The sequence below is a fragment of the Vigna unguiculata genome, chromosome 5 (genome assembly GCF_004118075.2).
Source record: "Vigna unguiculata cultivar IT97K-499-35 chromosome 5, ASM411807v1, whole genome shotgun sequence".
In the NCBI taxonomy this organism is placed as follows: domain Eukaryota; kingdom Viridiplantae; phylum Streptophyta; class Magnoliopsida; order Fabales; family Fabaceae; genus Vigna; species Vigna unguiculata.
The window spans coordinates 31,479,727-31,495,814 of NC_040283.1; the positions used below are offsets into that span (position 1 = coordinate 31,479,727).

The 16,088-nt window shown below is 32.1% G+C and overlaps 1 protein-coding gene and 1 long non-coding RNA gene across 12 annotated transcripts; one reads left to right on the plus strand and one right to left on the minus strand.

Moving 5' to 3' along the window:
• Positions 1–226: 226 nt before the first annotated feature.
• LOC114183024 (cytochrome P450 72A68-like) lies at positions 227–4,094 on the plus strand. Its single transcript, XM_028069855.1, has 5 exons — positions 227–662; positions 1,669–1,889; positions 2,448–2,692; positions 3,024–3,417; positions 3,494–4,094. The coding sequence occupies exons 1-5, from the start codon at positions 389–391 to the stop codon at positions 3,923–3,925; spliced, it is 1,566 nt and encodes a 521-aa protein (XP_027925656.1). The 5' UTR covers positions 227–388; the 3' UTR covers positions 3,926–4,094.
• Positions 4,095–10,149: 6,055 nt separating this feature from the next.
• Positions 10,150–14,731, minus strand: LOC114186301. 11 transcript variants are annotated; one of them, XR_003605016.1, is made up of 9 exons: positions 12,793–14,720; positions 12,127–12,156; positions 11,940–12,052; positions 11,783–11,864; positions 11,546–11,608; positions 11,230–11,346; positions 10,996–11,093; positions 10,638–10,890; positions 10,150–10,385 (listed from the first exon to the last, which is right to left on the minus strand). It is a non-coding gene; the product is annotated as an uncharacterized LOC114186301 (long non-coding RNA). The 11 variants fall into 11 exon arrangements; XR_003605010.1 differs by having other exon boundaries at positions 11,429–11,608; positions 12,127–14,721; XR_003605015.1 differs by having other exon boundaries at positions 12,127–14,719.
• Positions 14,732–16,088: the final 1,357 nt, after the last annotated feature.

The following is a 16,088-nucleotide window of genomic DNA, read 5'->3' on the forward strand; positions in this document are numbered from 1 at the left end:
TTAAAACAATCACAAAAAATTGATGAAATGAGACATGATACATATTTAAAGCGGTCAACACAATGCTAAGAAAATAAGAACCTAATTGAAACTAAAAAAAATAAATACAGAGAACTATGCTTAAAATAAAATATACCATTTATTATTATAATCTACTATTTACCTTAGAAGTTATAACTAAAACATAACAATCATCGTTACTTTCTTGTTGGAATCATAAGAAGACAAAAAGACCAAACGAAGTTGAAATTGATATCTTGAAGAGTTGTGTGGAACACGAACACAATAGTCTTTGCCTCTTTGAGTTGTGTGAAGACTTCTGGTTTTGGTTCCTCAGGTTTTATCATCTTTCTGGGTTCTCGTTGCCCTTACTAAAATCAAGACAGAAATGGAAGCAGCATGGGCCACAATTGTGACACTCATAGTGATACTGGTTCTGATATGGGGATGGAAGATTCTGAACTGGTTATGGTTGAAACCAAAGAGACTTGAAAAACTGCTAAGAGAGCAAGGCTTTCAAGGCAATCCATACAAGCTTTTTGTTGGAGACAGCAAGGAGTTTCTCCAAATGAGAAAGGAAGCCTTGTCCAGACCCATGAATCTCTCTGATGACATAGTGCCACGCGTGTCTTCCTACATTCATCATAGTGTCAACACACATGGTATTTTTCTATTCTTTTTTTGCAGTTTTCATCTATTTACCTTCTTTAAACATTTTTTTATTTTATTTTGATAATTCATTCTCATTCGCCCCTTTTCATTTTTTAGTGTTCTACATACAGTGACTGTGTTTTATCCTCCATTATTCGGTGTGTTGTGTTTGTTGGGTTTATGTTACAAGATCGTTGAGGAGTTGTATATGGGGTGTTAATTTTTGTTACAGAAATTTAGATAGATTAAAGAGTGGAAATAGGCTCTTTGAAAATTTTTTATAATGAAAGATCTTTTAGGAAAAATAAGAGAAAAGTTACACTGATTTTGGCTTAACACAAACTAGCCCTATCTTTTAAAACTTCCAAGTAATCCGAGAAAGTAAAATGAAGTCATTTCTTTGAAAAAAAGTTGTGGAACACCTTTAGAAAATTCGCACAAAACAGAGGAAAGTTCAGAAAGAAAGGTGAAATCTCAATTTGTCGCATCAGTCTCCTAATTTAGCTCTCCTTGTACATACACTGAATATTATGGTAGTACTCTATCATTTTCCTTTTCATTGATTGGAATGTGTAGAGAACATGTAACCATTGTGCACACACTTGCTAATGTAGCAGAGTAAAAATCCACTAGAAACAAACCCCAGTCAGGACATAACAGATTATAATGCAGGAATCAATTTCATCACTTTGTTTCCTTTGTTTCCAAAAGGTGCTCCCTGCATTGTCCGACATACCAGATTATGATGAATTGGGGACCATAAATGATGAAATCTTAACTAGTATATGGTGAAGGTTTTTATGCTGAGATAAAATTTCCTATAAACTTAAACAGAATATTGGGGTAAATAAATACATGATATTAAGCTAATTTTTCCATCTTAATACACTTAAGGAGTGCATTCATTGTGTAGCAAAAGGTTCCCATGGTTTCTAATTCATCTCTAATGAGAACAATCCGCTTACAAGGTAGCATGTCCTCTTAATTCTATCCTCATAAATAGCCGATGGTATGCAGGTAAGAAGTCCTTCATCTGGCTAGGACCAACGCCAAGGGTGACGATCTTAGATCCTGAGCAAATCAAAGATGTGCTTAATAAGATGTATGACTTCCCAAAGCCTGATTCAACAAATCCACTTGTCAAGTTACTAGCAACCGGCCTTATAGACCACGAAGGAGAAAAGTGGAGCAAGCACAGAAGGTTGATCAACCCCGCTTTCAATCTAGAAAAATTAAAGGTCAGTTGTTTGCATTTTATATATAGATATAGACTTCTGATCTGTTTTAAAACATTTCAGAAAAGAAATAGCGAATTGGGTTTTGTATGTGCATGTGTTTGTTTTCTTCTTCATTAACAAGGAAACGTTTACTTCCCTAGAAATACACCACAGATTTGGCAAGCAACATATTTTCAGCAAAGACAAAATATAATTTAATATAATAAATAATGATAAAAAGGGTAGCAGAATCATAGAAAGAAAAAGAAAAGTCCTTTTGTTTGACAGTTAACCACGCACAATATCTAAATTTTATTAACTTGAACGCATCCGCCCTTGTGTTATCGTTGTTGAAGATAATGTTGTTTCTGTGCTGTCAAATATCTGCTTTATGCATTGCAAGTGTCTTTATATTTCTGTTTAGTTTGGATGGCTAATAAATTCATAATAGAATACCACTTTTACTTAAGGAGCACGTCAATTAATTACAACTTTTGCTTCAAGAGCAAACCTCTTAGTTATTGATATTTACTTCTCTTAGTGATACTAACTCCAAGTGATTTCCTTGTTGCACCACAGACTATGTTACCATTGTTCTTCGAAAGTTGCAATGATCTGGTTAACAAATGGGAAGGAATGTTGTCTTCAGACGGATCATGTGAAATAGATGCATGGCCTTTCCTTCAGAATCTGGCTAGTGATGTTATCGCTCGCTCGGCATTTGGTAGTAGCTTTGAAGAAGGAAGAAGAATATTTCAACTTCAAAGAGAGCAAGCTAAACTTGCATTGCAACTTATATTAAAAATTCAAATCCCTGGATGGAGGTAACATACTAAGTTCAAGCTTATCAAAGGAGTTTTGTTTCACTAAACTTCCCTCACTAAATATGGCATGAAGGAAACAATGGATAGCAAATAATAAATATAATAAAAATCAGAGAAATGTAATTTATAGGACAACAAACTTACTGAATATTAGAGGGGAATATTTGGTTTCTCTTAAATTCAATTTGAATAGGAAAACATTCATTCAATGTTAAACTGGATTGCTAGTAACTTTTTTGTCCATGGATCTGCCTTTGGAAATGCATTTGATTTAGGAAAAAACATCCTCTTGTGTACACAATTAATGGGATGGAAAAATGTATATTTGTAGGTTTTTGCCTACTAAAAGCCATAGGAGAATGAAGGAAATTGACAGAGATATAAAAGCTTCGCTGAAGGATATGATTTACAAGAGGGAGAAAGCACTAAAGGCAGGTGAAGCCAGTAATAATGACCTATTGGGTATACTTTTGGAGTCGAATCAAAAGGAAATTCAGGAACATGGAAACGGAGACAATAAGAATGTTGGAATGAGTCTTGAAGATGTAATCCAGGAATGCAAGCTATTTTACTTTGCAGGGCAGGAAACCACCTCAGTTTTGCTGGTTTGGACAATGGTGTTATTGAGTAGGTACCCTAATTGGCAACAACGTGCAAGGGAGGAAGTCTTTCAAGTCTTTGGCAATCAAAAGCCAGGTTTTGATGGTTTAAATCGCCTAAAGATTGTAAGTACTGTATTCTATACCTTATACTAAATTATATATGTCTTCTGCACTTCACTACAAAACTTTTTTGTATCAGGTGACTATGATTTTGAATGAGGTTCTTAGATTATACCCACCGGTACTTGGGTTGACTCGGTTTGTTAAAAGAGATACGAAACTTGGAAACATCACATTGCCTGCTGGAGTTCAGGTTTTACTCCCAACAGCTTTGGTCCACCATGAAAGCGAATTCTGGGGTGAAGATGCTAAGCAGTTCAAACCTGAGAGATTTTCTGAAGGAGTTCTAAAGGCAACAAATGGTAGAGTTTCATTTTTCCCATTTGGATGGGGTCCTAGAATATGCATTGGACAAAACTTCTCCTTATTGGAAGCAAAGATGGCTCTGTCAATGATTTTACAGAATTTCTCATTTGCACTTTCACCAACTTATGCTCATGCTCCAGCTATGTTACTCACTCTTCATCCACAATATGGTGCTCATATCATTCTCCATAAAGTGAAAATGTGAAAATAAAACACATTAAAAGCTATAATGTAATAACAAAATCTCTCTTAGGTCCTGTCGTATATGTTTAACAGTGACTTCCATTTACATGTTGATAGCAATAACGCTTATACTGTAATAACAAAATGACTTCTGGGATATTATCATATGTTTAATGGCTATCCCTTTTACATGTTTGTGTGTGATGAGAATAACTTTTATTAATTGTTACTTTGTAATTTAACTGACAAAGCACACAAAGAGGATTTCAGTCTAAAATACATCTAACTACGATACTTTAAACTTAGTTGTTTTAAAGATTGAGAGTTTAAATGTCTTTGTTTACTTTTTTTCAGCATTGTTGATGAACCATCCCTTAAAGGTTTGATTCAAGAAATTCCTTAATCTAGTATTTTTAGCTTATTAGCGTATGTTTAAATAGAGTTTCACAATTTTTTGGAACATTTGAATATATGGAATTTGAAGTGATCTCATTTCAAATGGCTTCACTTTTCAAATATTATGTTTAGAGAAGGAAATTCAATTGATTGAATTTTAACTTTTTTTCTCAGGTAAAGTATTTTAATATTGATGGAGATATTTGATTTATTTAAAAGATATTTGTAGGAGATTACATGAATAGAAAGAAGATTTCAACAACAAATAGAAAAATGTCCAACCCAATATTTATATAAAGAGATTTAGGGAAATACATACATAGAGGATATCTTAGAAACCCTTTTAGGAGGCCAATTTCTGCCAACCCTCCTTCTCCCCGCCCAACCATCTCTTTTTCATGTTCTGAGCTCTATCATCTTCCTTTCTTATATTACTTTTGCATGGAGTGTTAAGCTTCTAGGTTGATTCTGCAATAAATTCTTAATGGGATTTGAGGTTAGATAGAATAAATTGTTGGCTCTTTTTATTTTTGTTGTGATTTATTTTTAATATATGTCTTTTATCTTATTATCATTTAAAAGTAATGATTTTTATATTATAGAAGTTAGCACAATGTTAAATCTACATAACATAATAATAATATGAGTCAAAATGATTTTAATTTTAATTGATAAGTTACTTTGATTAAAATTAGAAACTTGCATATGATTGAATGAGTTTTCATCAATAATTGAGAAGTGACTTTGAGTAAAGGTGAAAACTTTAATTAGAATTAATGAAAAAGTTTGGTTAATTAGTTTTTTACTTGATATAAGAGGTAAAATAACAAACATGATTAGGCATAGTAATATTTGATTAAGAATTTACTTTGGTTAAATTTGGTATGACTAATATAAAATGTTCTTGCTTTTAATTGAGAAGTTACTTTGATTGATAATAAAGACTCAAAAAATTAATTAAGAGGTTAGATTGATTAGTGTACTCATTGTAATTATTTGTTTGATTAGTGGAACCTCTTACAATGTGTGCTTAAAGGAAAATTGCATGAAGCGTGAGTTTGTGTGAACCACTATTGATAAAGCTTAATCACATAGCCTATTCAAATACCTAGTTTCCCTATTAATGCAATATATAAGGCAAAACCGAATTTCAATCCGCAAATATAGTAAGACAAATGAATAATTTGTGTGTGTGATATGATTTGCTTATGAAACACTTGTTGATACTTATCTAAACTAGAGATGTCAAAATGAGTTTCAACCTGTGAGTCAACTCGGATCACCGCGAGTTCGAGCCGAGTTGGGTTGAGAAAAATTCAGATTTTTCAAGGGTGGGTTGAATTCAACCCGACTCACTTAACCTAGAAGTTAAACGGGTTCGAGCCAGGTTGAAGGTGGGTTGACCCACTTAACCCACAAATATTTTTTTACAATTTTTTTAAATGTTTTTAATAAATATTTACTACTCCTAATTATATAGGTTCACAATTTTCATATTTTAAAATGTTAGAATGTTGTTCAATAATATTTAAATAGTTTGAATGTTTAATTAATTTGATTGTCAAGTTATATACATTGATACTTTAATCTTTAACTATAATCTCTATAGTAAATTACTGAAGCAACCATCTTACAAACAATTTTTTTCTAGATTAGCATGACAAGAATGTGTAGTTTTTTTATTTATATTTTAATGAATAGCATAACAGAAAATGTGTAATATTAGTCATATTGTTTTGGACTATATGGATACATTTATTTGGAAACAATTCATCATATATTGGTGGTAACTTGGTAAGCATGATGAAGACATTGGTTTTTGATATTACTATGATTGTCATCTCATGGGTTGCTTAAAAAATTATTTAAATATTTGAACACTTAAAAATAAAGAAATAGATCATTTTTTATGTGGGTTGGTGAACCAACCCATTTAATCCACCAACCTGTAGTGAGTTGTTTCTGGCTCACTATAAAGTGAGTCAAATTGGGTTCACTTTGACATGTTTAATCTAAACTACCTAAAATGAATGCAAAATTAACTATTTGAGTACTAAATGGAAATGGAATGGATGGAATGGGTAATGGATATCTTGAAGATGCCTAAACTGTACTGAATGGATGCTAGTTGCTATTTGGATATGCCTAAAACGACGCAATCATGATGCACATAATATGTTTGATGAAAATCCTACAAGAGTCTTTATTCCTAGAGTGTGTTTGATTAAAGGCCTGTGATCGGCTAAAGATGGAATTATGCAATGCACAGTAGCAGAAACATTAATTGCACTAAATGCAACTGAACATATATACAACTTACAACCCGAAGCAAAGTATAGAAAACCAGAAAATGTACTGTGGCATGGCTTATGAACAAAGGCAAGATGCAACTTTGATGAGTAGATGAGTAATTAAGGGAAGGTTAAATTACTCTTTTGGTCATTCTATTTGTCAAGTAATATCAGTTTAGTCCTCAAGTTTTTCGTTATCTTAATTTGGTCCTCATTTTCTTAAAAATGATTCAATTTAGTCATCACCATTAGTTTGGCCAGATGGTCACGCCACGTGTCAATTTCTTGTTTTTTTGATTTTTTTGATTTTTTTAAATTTGTTTTTAATTTTAAAAATTTTTACACGTGTCACTTTACAGTTGCGCCACGTGTCAAAATGACTCAATTTGGTCCCTATATTTGCTTTTAGTTTCAATTTAGTCCCAATTTTTAGAAAACTGAAGTAATATTGTCCCTCCTTAAATTGACACTCAATTTACTTTTTTATACATCTTATGGTGATATTCTTACTAAAATTAACGTTTTTATTAAATATTTCTATAAATATTTTAAATTAACTTTAAATTCTATACAAAACATTAGACTTTGATTTTGTTTTGAGCTTGAAATTTAGTTCCTAAACTTATGTGTGACAAGTTATTTTATTTTTAATCTTCACTAAGTTTATATAATATGATACACTTGATGCCTTTATATATGATGAAAAAATTGTTAATTTTTGAAATTAAGTTTGGGGTTTAACTTTGTTTAATAATAAAACTAAAAAAAATTGTTTAAAAATATTTCCACAAATATTTAATAAAATTGTCAATTTTATTAATCATCATAAGATTTATAAAAAAATTAAATTGAGTGTCAATTTAAAGAGAGACAATATTGCTTCATTTTTACAAAAATTGGGACTAAATTGAAACTAAAAATAAATATAAGGACCAAATTGAGTCATTTTGACACGTGACGCAACTGTGAAGTGACAGTGTAAAAAATTCAAAAAAAAAATTCAAAAAAAAATTCAAAATAAAAAATTCAAAAAAATTCAAAAGATTAAAGAAAATCAGAAATTGACACGTGACATTGACTTTAACACCGCCTGGTCAAAATTAACGGCAAGGACCAAATTGAATCATTTGTAAGAAAATGAGGACCAAATTGAGACAACACAAAATTTGAGGACCAAATTGATATTACTTGACAAATAGAGGGACCAAAAGAGTAATTTAACCTTAAGTGAAATGAAAGATACGAAACCGTCACAAATTGATGCATGTACAATCTAAAACTATCAATTCACTTTACAATCACAAAAATTGAAAATCCTTAATTATGAACCCTAGTTAACAGAATAAACGGTAAAAATGAATTTTCATTAAATTCAACTTCATTTGTGATGTAAATTGAATCCTGGAAGATTAAAGAAGTACGACAAGCATGGAAACAACACAATCTCACATTAACAACACACAAACACTCATAAATTTATGAAGTGCGAATGGAACCGTGTAAGAACGATGTCATCTTTCAACTAACCTTCACCTTCAATTTAATTGTGAATTCAATTATGCTTTTGCTATTCAAGACTCTCTTTGTACATCTTGAATGAATAACTGGCCAGTATGTCCTCACCAAATCATAATATTGAAAATTTAATAATTAAAACAAAATGCAACTCAAGACTTAGCCATGCAATCTATACTAGAAATGAAACTTACTAACCCTTAAAAGAGTGATTTTAAACCTAAAAAACATAGCACTTGGGGACTCATCATATAATATATGTAAGTGTTTAATCTTCATGAACTTGATGATCTAGTCTAGTGGTGTACGAAAGAGAGACTAGAGCTCTGTCCAACCCCATTCTAGAACTCTGCAATTTTGTCACTACCTTTCCACTTGGATAATTTGTTCTTAATTTTGTCCACAACATGCTAGCAAAAGTTTGTTTCCTATGATTTTTTCCCACAAGCATTTTTAAGTAGGTGAATAAGACTTTCATTAAGCCACGATTTAGTTCAGAAAGAATAAAATATAACACACTTTGTATAATTTTTTCTGATTGTAAAAAGACATCACAATACTCGAACCCCATATTCTACTCTTATAGAAATTACATCAATTGTTTAATTATGGAGCACTTAAGCAAAAAGACACTAATGCAATAATGGCTTTCAACATCACTAATTTTGTGTCAAGTAAAGAAAAATCTCAACTTAAAAATGCATAGTGACATTTTTTCTAAATAATTCGTCAAAATTTACGTCAAACCTACTAACATCTTACGTAAAATTCAAAATTTACTTCGGTTAGCCATAGAGTTGACATAAAATTACATCAGGTAGCCCTTGGGTCGACGTAAATGTTGCAATTTACATGGGTTGTGAGGAGGTCCAACATAAAACTACATTTTATAACATCAACAAAAAAGCTCGCAATCTCATTTTGTCATTGTTATTTTTGCGCAAAGGGCTCCCAACAAGAGCAGCAATGACGATGACGACTTTGAAGGGTGTTCTTTACTCCATTTCACTCCTACTGAGTCTTGCGATGGTCGTTTTCTCTCAAGCATTCATATTTATCCATTGATTTTTACATTTAGGATAGCTTTCTTCACCACTCTATTGCCCTTTCTTTACTGTTAATTTTTGCATGTGATCAGATTATTTATCCTCTCTTGTTGATTGCATTTGGGTCTTTTCGTGAGACTCGTGGACTTTTTTTGGTTACCATAGTATATTGTTCTTTCTCCATTTGGTTGCATGTGATGGTTTTGTGCTTTATTAAATTTTGAGAATATTTTTAGTATTAAATATTTATGTTTATGTTAATTTTTAATATGGGTATTCAATTTTATGTTAGCTTTATCTAATTAAGTTAATAGTTGCATTTTAGTTTATATTATGATTTATTATGTGTTGATTAAATTATATTTTAGTTTTTATTATTTACATGATTAATTTTAGATTTATTAGATGTTGTATCCTTATAAAATTTAGATTTATTAGACGTTTGATTAATGGATAAATGATTCTAGATGCATTCACTACAAAGAAAAAGCTAAATTGCGGAGGTTTTAATTTCGTTTAGCGGGGGTTTTTACCCTCCACAAAATAATTTGTAGGGGTTTTTCAAATCTCCACAGATAGGTTCCCCACAAGTTATTTGTGGAGGTTTTCTACAACCCCTGGTATCAGATTTATATTGTGGAAGTTTTTTAATGGAAGGTTATAACCTCTCCTATTCATGACTATTATTTTGTGGAGGTTTAAAACCTCCTTTATTTCCATAAACCTATTTGATTTCAAAATTCCTATTTTTCATTTTTTTGTGGGGGTTAATGCCCTCCTCAATTCGAGGATTATACTGTAAAAGTTTTAACCTGTTTCGTTTGTATTATTTAATTTGTGGATTTATTACTGTATTTTTCTTGCGTTATTCAAATCTCATAAAAAACAATATTTTGTTTGTAATTAGAATTTCTTACTATACTTGACAATGTATGTCATCATTTGAGGTACTTATATTTTTACATCAACAATATTTTTTGTAAAGTTCAATGAAATACTTCAACCAAAGTGCTCAAATATATATCATTAGAACTTTTGATTCTCAAAATCAACATATTAACATAAAAGCAATTTAAATTGAAACAATTACAACTTAATCCATACTTACTCAAAGTTCATAATACACTAAAATAATTTCATCCTAAAAAACATCATCAACACCCTAAATGTTGCTACCACCAGATGATCCTCTTGTACACATAGAAGACTTAGGCTCATTTGCATCACTGGTTTGCTGAAATTATAAAAGATAAATATTAGCTCCAAGAAGGACATCGACCTCAAATCATGAAATCAACATGCATATACTAAAATAGTTTATTACTAGATCATTGACCTGCACAAAAATCATGATTATTTGGTATCGATGATTAACTCACACCGATACAGTATAATTCTTGTATTGAAAATCACATCACAAATAAGTACCAAGATAATTAATGAGTTACAATAGTTATGGCTACATATATTTATTGGAAAAAGTTACCCCTCAAGTAGCCATGTCAGCACTGGGAGAAGCAGCCATGTCAACATAATAACACTCAATGGAAAGCCAATAAAAGGTGCAGAACCAAATGGAAATGGTGCTGCAATTTGTCCACTCCAGGGATATCTCTTTGCAATTTGCAGTTAATTATTCCAACAAAGTATTGTAAGGTAAGGAGGTAATTTAAGCACACCAAGAAAATCTTCAATCTTGAGGGAACCAATGTCCAACTTCTGAAAAAAATGTATGGCACCTATTCAAGATAAATGAAATTGATAAACAAATTGGGACAACACAACCAAATATGATTTGATATTACTTTGGGATAAAAGAAGAATTAGATGATGACTTCGATTACCCAGTGATATGATGCAGAATGATATCAAAGTACCAACTGCACCAAAGAGCATAATAGTCATAAAGTTGCGAAAAAACTATTTCTTCTTCACTTGGAACCTGGAATGGTTAAAGAATAAAAGAGCAATTGAAATTGCAGTATATCGATTTCCTCAACTACAATGAATCTTAAATTATGCAGTTGAGCATGTAACAAAAAGCTGAATGAAAATGTAAAAAAGAGTAGTGAACTAACCCGGCATTGAAAATGATGGGTGGGAGAAGGTAAATGAAGAAAAGATCTTCACTGAATACTAGTATATGAGCTTTTTCCTCCAGTAGATAGCAGTATAAAGACTCCAGTACAAAGACCCTGCCAAAGAAAAACGGAACTTTTTCTAAAAACTCATCTTCTCAATGTCGATAGCTACAATAAAAACAAATAAGAATCTGACAATGAGAAGGGCAGTGATGGATTCATTGATCCATCGGTTCTCCTCCAAGAGATGACCGATGATGATGCAAGCAGAGAGAAGGGCAACAAAAATGTTCATGGAGACAACAGAAGTAACCTTCATATGCAAATCTTCTCTGTTTATGCTACTAACTCTCCTTTCCTAATCTTTCAAAGTAACCTTGACATGGAACGAATAAAGTAAAAATCCCAAAGCATAAATCTCGATATACATCATATCAAGAAACTCAATTGATATACTAGAAGAAAAAAATCCCGAAACGAACATGGTCTTCTTTCATGCCATGAAATAGCACAATTTCTCATCACTGGCTAGTAAAGAGAAATGACATACTAAGTTGTTTCCTGATATACATGTTGGAAAAACTCCTCTCTCAATCTTCCTCTTCACATTCTTGTATACATTTCCAGTTTGCCTACACAGACAAGAAACAACACCTATTAGTAAAATTCTATAAATATAATGCTAGAAAATGGTTTAGACATCTTACCTGTTCAGCCTTGAGACCTAAATATTTACGACTTTCAAAGAATTTGTGTGTTGCCACATCAGTTAATGGACTAGTCATTAAGTACTAGTGTATTTGTATTGAAGAAGCTGAATCTACAATACATAAACTGATGAGAATGTAGCAGAAGAATGCATGAAAAAACTGAAGCAAGACAAGTGGAACTTACTCTCATTTGTAGCTTGAGTCGTCCTCTTAGCTTGAAGTTGAAAGAGTGATTTTCCATAATTGTTAGAAATATGATTTAAATATAACATTAAAGAAAGATATAATATGGTAGATAGTAAAATATCTTACCAATTTACCAAATATTTTCCATATTTAAATATTAATTTTATTCTCGATTATTATTCATTATAAATAATATACTAATGTGTGAATACAGTAATCATTTATAACAGAAGAATACAGTAAAAAAGAAGTTTGGAAACCATACAAAACTCTTTGACTTGTTGCCTAATAACTACATTAATACAAATTTATAAATTGAGTTTTAAGATAAAACTCAATTTGTGATTGGATCTAACTAATAACTAATAAGAAAAACTTTATCAACTTTGCTTTAGAAAAACTTTATCAACCATGCATATCAGCTTAACTACATTAGAACATTGAGAATGAAAACTTAGTGTTAATATTTTTTCTACTCGGCACTCAACTTCCTTCATTTTTATTTTCATTCAATATGAAACTTTAAGTTATACTTAAATTCTTAGTTATTTTGATAATTATTTTTAGTTTAAAAAATTAGTTATTTTGGAATATAAATAATGGTGTTAAGAGGTAGTATTTACATAAAGAATAAGCTTAATTTATTTTTGTTTAGTTGAAATACCTTAGTGTTTCATCTTGAATAACGAGAACAAATCCACATTTCCAACTACTTATAGCTTCAAGAAGAAGTGAATCAAAGAGTTCAACAAAGGAAGGTCGAGAACAGAGAAAACAGAGAACTGCAAATAAGTTTGTGATGTTGGTGTGCAGCACAGAGCAAGCTATCACGTCCAACAAGCTCAACGATTGACTTCATATACTTCTTTGAGAATTTCTCCTCATTGTTTAGAATCACTTTTGTTGACTCCGTGCTCGATATGAAAGCGTGCATATTTGGGAATAACTTTGTCTTGAAGCATTTTCCATACCTGACACTCATACACCACCCACCTCTTCTAAATTATCTAATCATTGTAAAAACCTAACTATATACACATAATTGTAACAAAACATAAGAAAACTGAGAAAAAAAAAGAGATAGAATGGGATATTTGTTACCAGAGTTGACGAGCTTGGACAAATTCATAAACTCCTTTGGTGTTATTGATGGCAACCATGAACTGAAGTGTCTCTAGAAATCTATAATTACCATTGTTTCCAGAGAAACACTTACCATTTTCAAAATTAAAATATAATATTTTAAGCGATCATCATGAGCCTTTCATACTGATAGCTTTCAACAGAACAACTTTTAAGACGATATACAACAAAAATATAAGTTATTTCTCACCACCATCGCATGTGATTATGGTCCTAAATCCTAAGTATACTCCAACAGCAATGGTGAATGCAACCACTAGGTATAGGAAGTAATGATTCCTCCACACAGCGTAGGCAATGAAAGTAACGAGGGAACCAAGGACAAGGACAAAATAAACTATAGCCAGCGATCCAAAACACGAAAATTTAAAATTCAGCGAACAACATTGCCAAAAGTAAAAGAAAGTTTCATAAAGAATTTGCCAATTTTAAAAGTGTTTCCCGTCAGTTGTTGAAGTTGTAACTTGGCCAATCTAACCAACATATGCACTTTTAATTTCTAAGAGATTTAATTATACCTGGAGATAGCAAGAACCAAAACTAGCTAGCCGCATATTCTTCCCGAATCAATAGCAAGGACAACTAAAAAATGAAAAGTTCTACCATTGACAAACATGACATATCACAAAAAGACCTTGTAAAATCACCACAAACCCACAACACATTATCAGTTTTCGCATGTCATTTCGCATTTTTGTCTCCTATGCTTCCAGACCAAGGAATAGCAAAATCATAAAAAGTTTGATATTAATAACGACAAAAACGATAGTTCTAGGTATAGGTGTTCCATATATACTTTCAAACCAATAATTCTAACGTTAGAACTCACCAATTGTGGAGAAAAATGACTTATCACCCCATTCGGCGACAAAAACTAAGAGAAAAGTACTGGCAGCTGTGCTAGCAGCAGATAGTATTCCAGCACCATTTCCAGAAAATTCAGAAAATGCTAGCTCTGCCTGGCTAACAAAAGCAAACATTAAATTGCTGGAACACAATAAAAACTTAGAGAATTCATGCATCGAACCCACACCAAAAGTCTCCAACCAAAAGGACCCACACCATGTCCTCTCAAAAGACCACAAGACGGAATTGGCGTGACGAAGACCGCGGGACGGAGCTGGTGTGACGGAGTTGGCGGGACGGAGACGGCGCGACGAAGATCACTGCAACGGAGGCTACGACATGGCTTAATTGCGGAGCGGAATCGATTGGCACTCTGAACTTAGGTTTTTGACGGAGCTAGCGCGACGAAGTCCGCGCAACGAAGCTGGCGCGACGGAGACGACGCGACGGAGCTGGCGCGACGAAGATCGCTGCAACGGAAACTACGGCCTGGCTTAATCGTGGAGCGGAACACTCTGAAGTTAGGTTTTAGAGTGAAAGGGAAAGATTCTGATTTGGAAGGGAACATGTGATTTGGAAGAGAAGAATGTGTTGCATTCCGGGAAGGTCATAAACCTCCTAAAAAAATAAAAAATATCTCTATTATTAGCTTTTATAAAATTTATCATAATTTATCCATATGAATTTTATTTGTGGAGGTCTTTTTAATCTCCATAAAATGACCCATGCTATATATCTTTTTTTTTTAGTGATTTATGTTGGGATTTTTTATAATTTTAGTTCAACACTGGCGAACCTTAGTTTCCATTGGAGATTTAGCACAAATGATTAAATATTAATCATTTGTTGTAAATCTTGAATTGTCCAATACGACAATTTGGACAAAAAAAATCATCATTTATTATAACTTGTACATTGAAGTTTATGCGTAAATTTGATAAAATTTTGGTTGAGACAATTTTGTGTTGTTTTTTGGATGGATACTTGATTCTGGTCATATGTGATCACTTTCATTTTGTGTACTTCGGAGATCAATGCGAAATGATGCCAATTTTTTGTCAAAATTATGATTTTAGGCTTCTTCCTATACGTGTTAGTGAATTGTGACAAATAGTATTTTTCTGAATGGGTAGGGCCTCACCTTGTGAGAGTTAAAAATTTAAGAATGGAGTTTATTATGAATGTATAACATATCAAAGTTGGATGAATGCACGCCACATCAGTCAAGAGTATGAAAAAGGAGTTTTTTAAGTTATTGCAATATGCTCAAAAACACACAGTCTTCGTTAACAGAACATATTATTGTCCTTGTGTTGTTGTCTGAATCAAATATGTCAAGAATTTGGCCCAACGTTTGATCATCTATTCATCTTCGATATAGTCAGAAGTTATACAGTTTGGACTTAGCATGAAGAAGTATTACACAAGCCTACGACGTCACAAGTAACAAAATATGTGGACGAATGAATGAGTGATCATTTAGAGGACATGGTGCGTAATATTGGTGAAGAAAATTTTGGAAGAGCTCATTTATATGATTATCTAAAGTCCAATTCAGAGGAAAATTTGTACCCATGATGCGCTAACTTTACACGATATCAAAAACTTTGAAATTGTTCAGTTTAAAATCAAGAAGCCGATGGGCTAATAAAAGTTTCGCATAATTGGAGTTATTGAAGAATATGCTTTAAGAAAATAACATGTTACCTATCCATAATTACGAGGTGAAGAAAATTTTATTTCGAGTAGGTTTAGAGTACAAAAAGATACATGCATACCCTCATTGATTGTGTATTGTACAAAGACGAGTTTGTTTCACTAAAGGTGTGTCCAACATGTGGTTTATTATTATTTAAAAAGAAAATTGATGGAAGTAGTGCTGATGAAGACTATAAGATCAGCGGAATTTAATTAATTAAATGAATAATTAATTAATAAATGCGGGAGGGTAGTGCATTTATGACATTAAAT

Excerpts from the sequence above, each read along its gene's own strand:
- LOC114183024 (XM_028069855.1), top strand. The coding sequence starts at position 389 with ATGGAAGCAGCATGGGCCACAATTGTGACACTCATAGTGATACTGGTT. Across the intron at positions 663-1,668 it reads TCATAGTGTCAACACACATG|GTAAGAAGTCCTTCATCTGG; the intron begins GTATTTTTCTAT and ends GATGGTATGCAG. Across the intron at positions 2,693-3,023 it reads ATTCAAATCCCTGGATGGAG|GTTTTTGCCTACTAAAAGCC; the intron begins GTAACATACTAA and ends GTATATTTGTAG.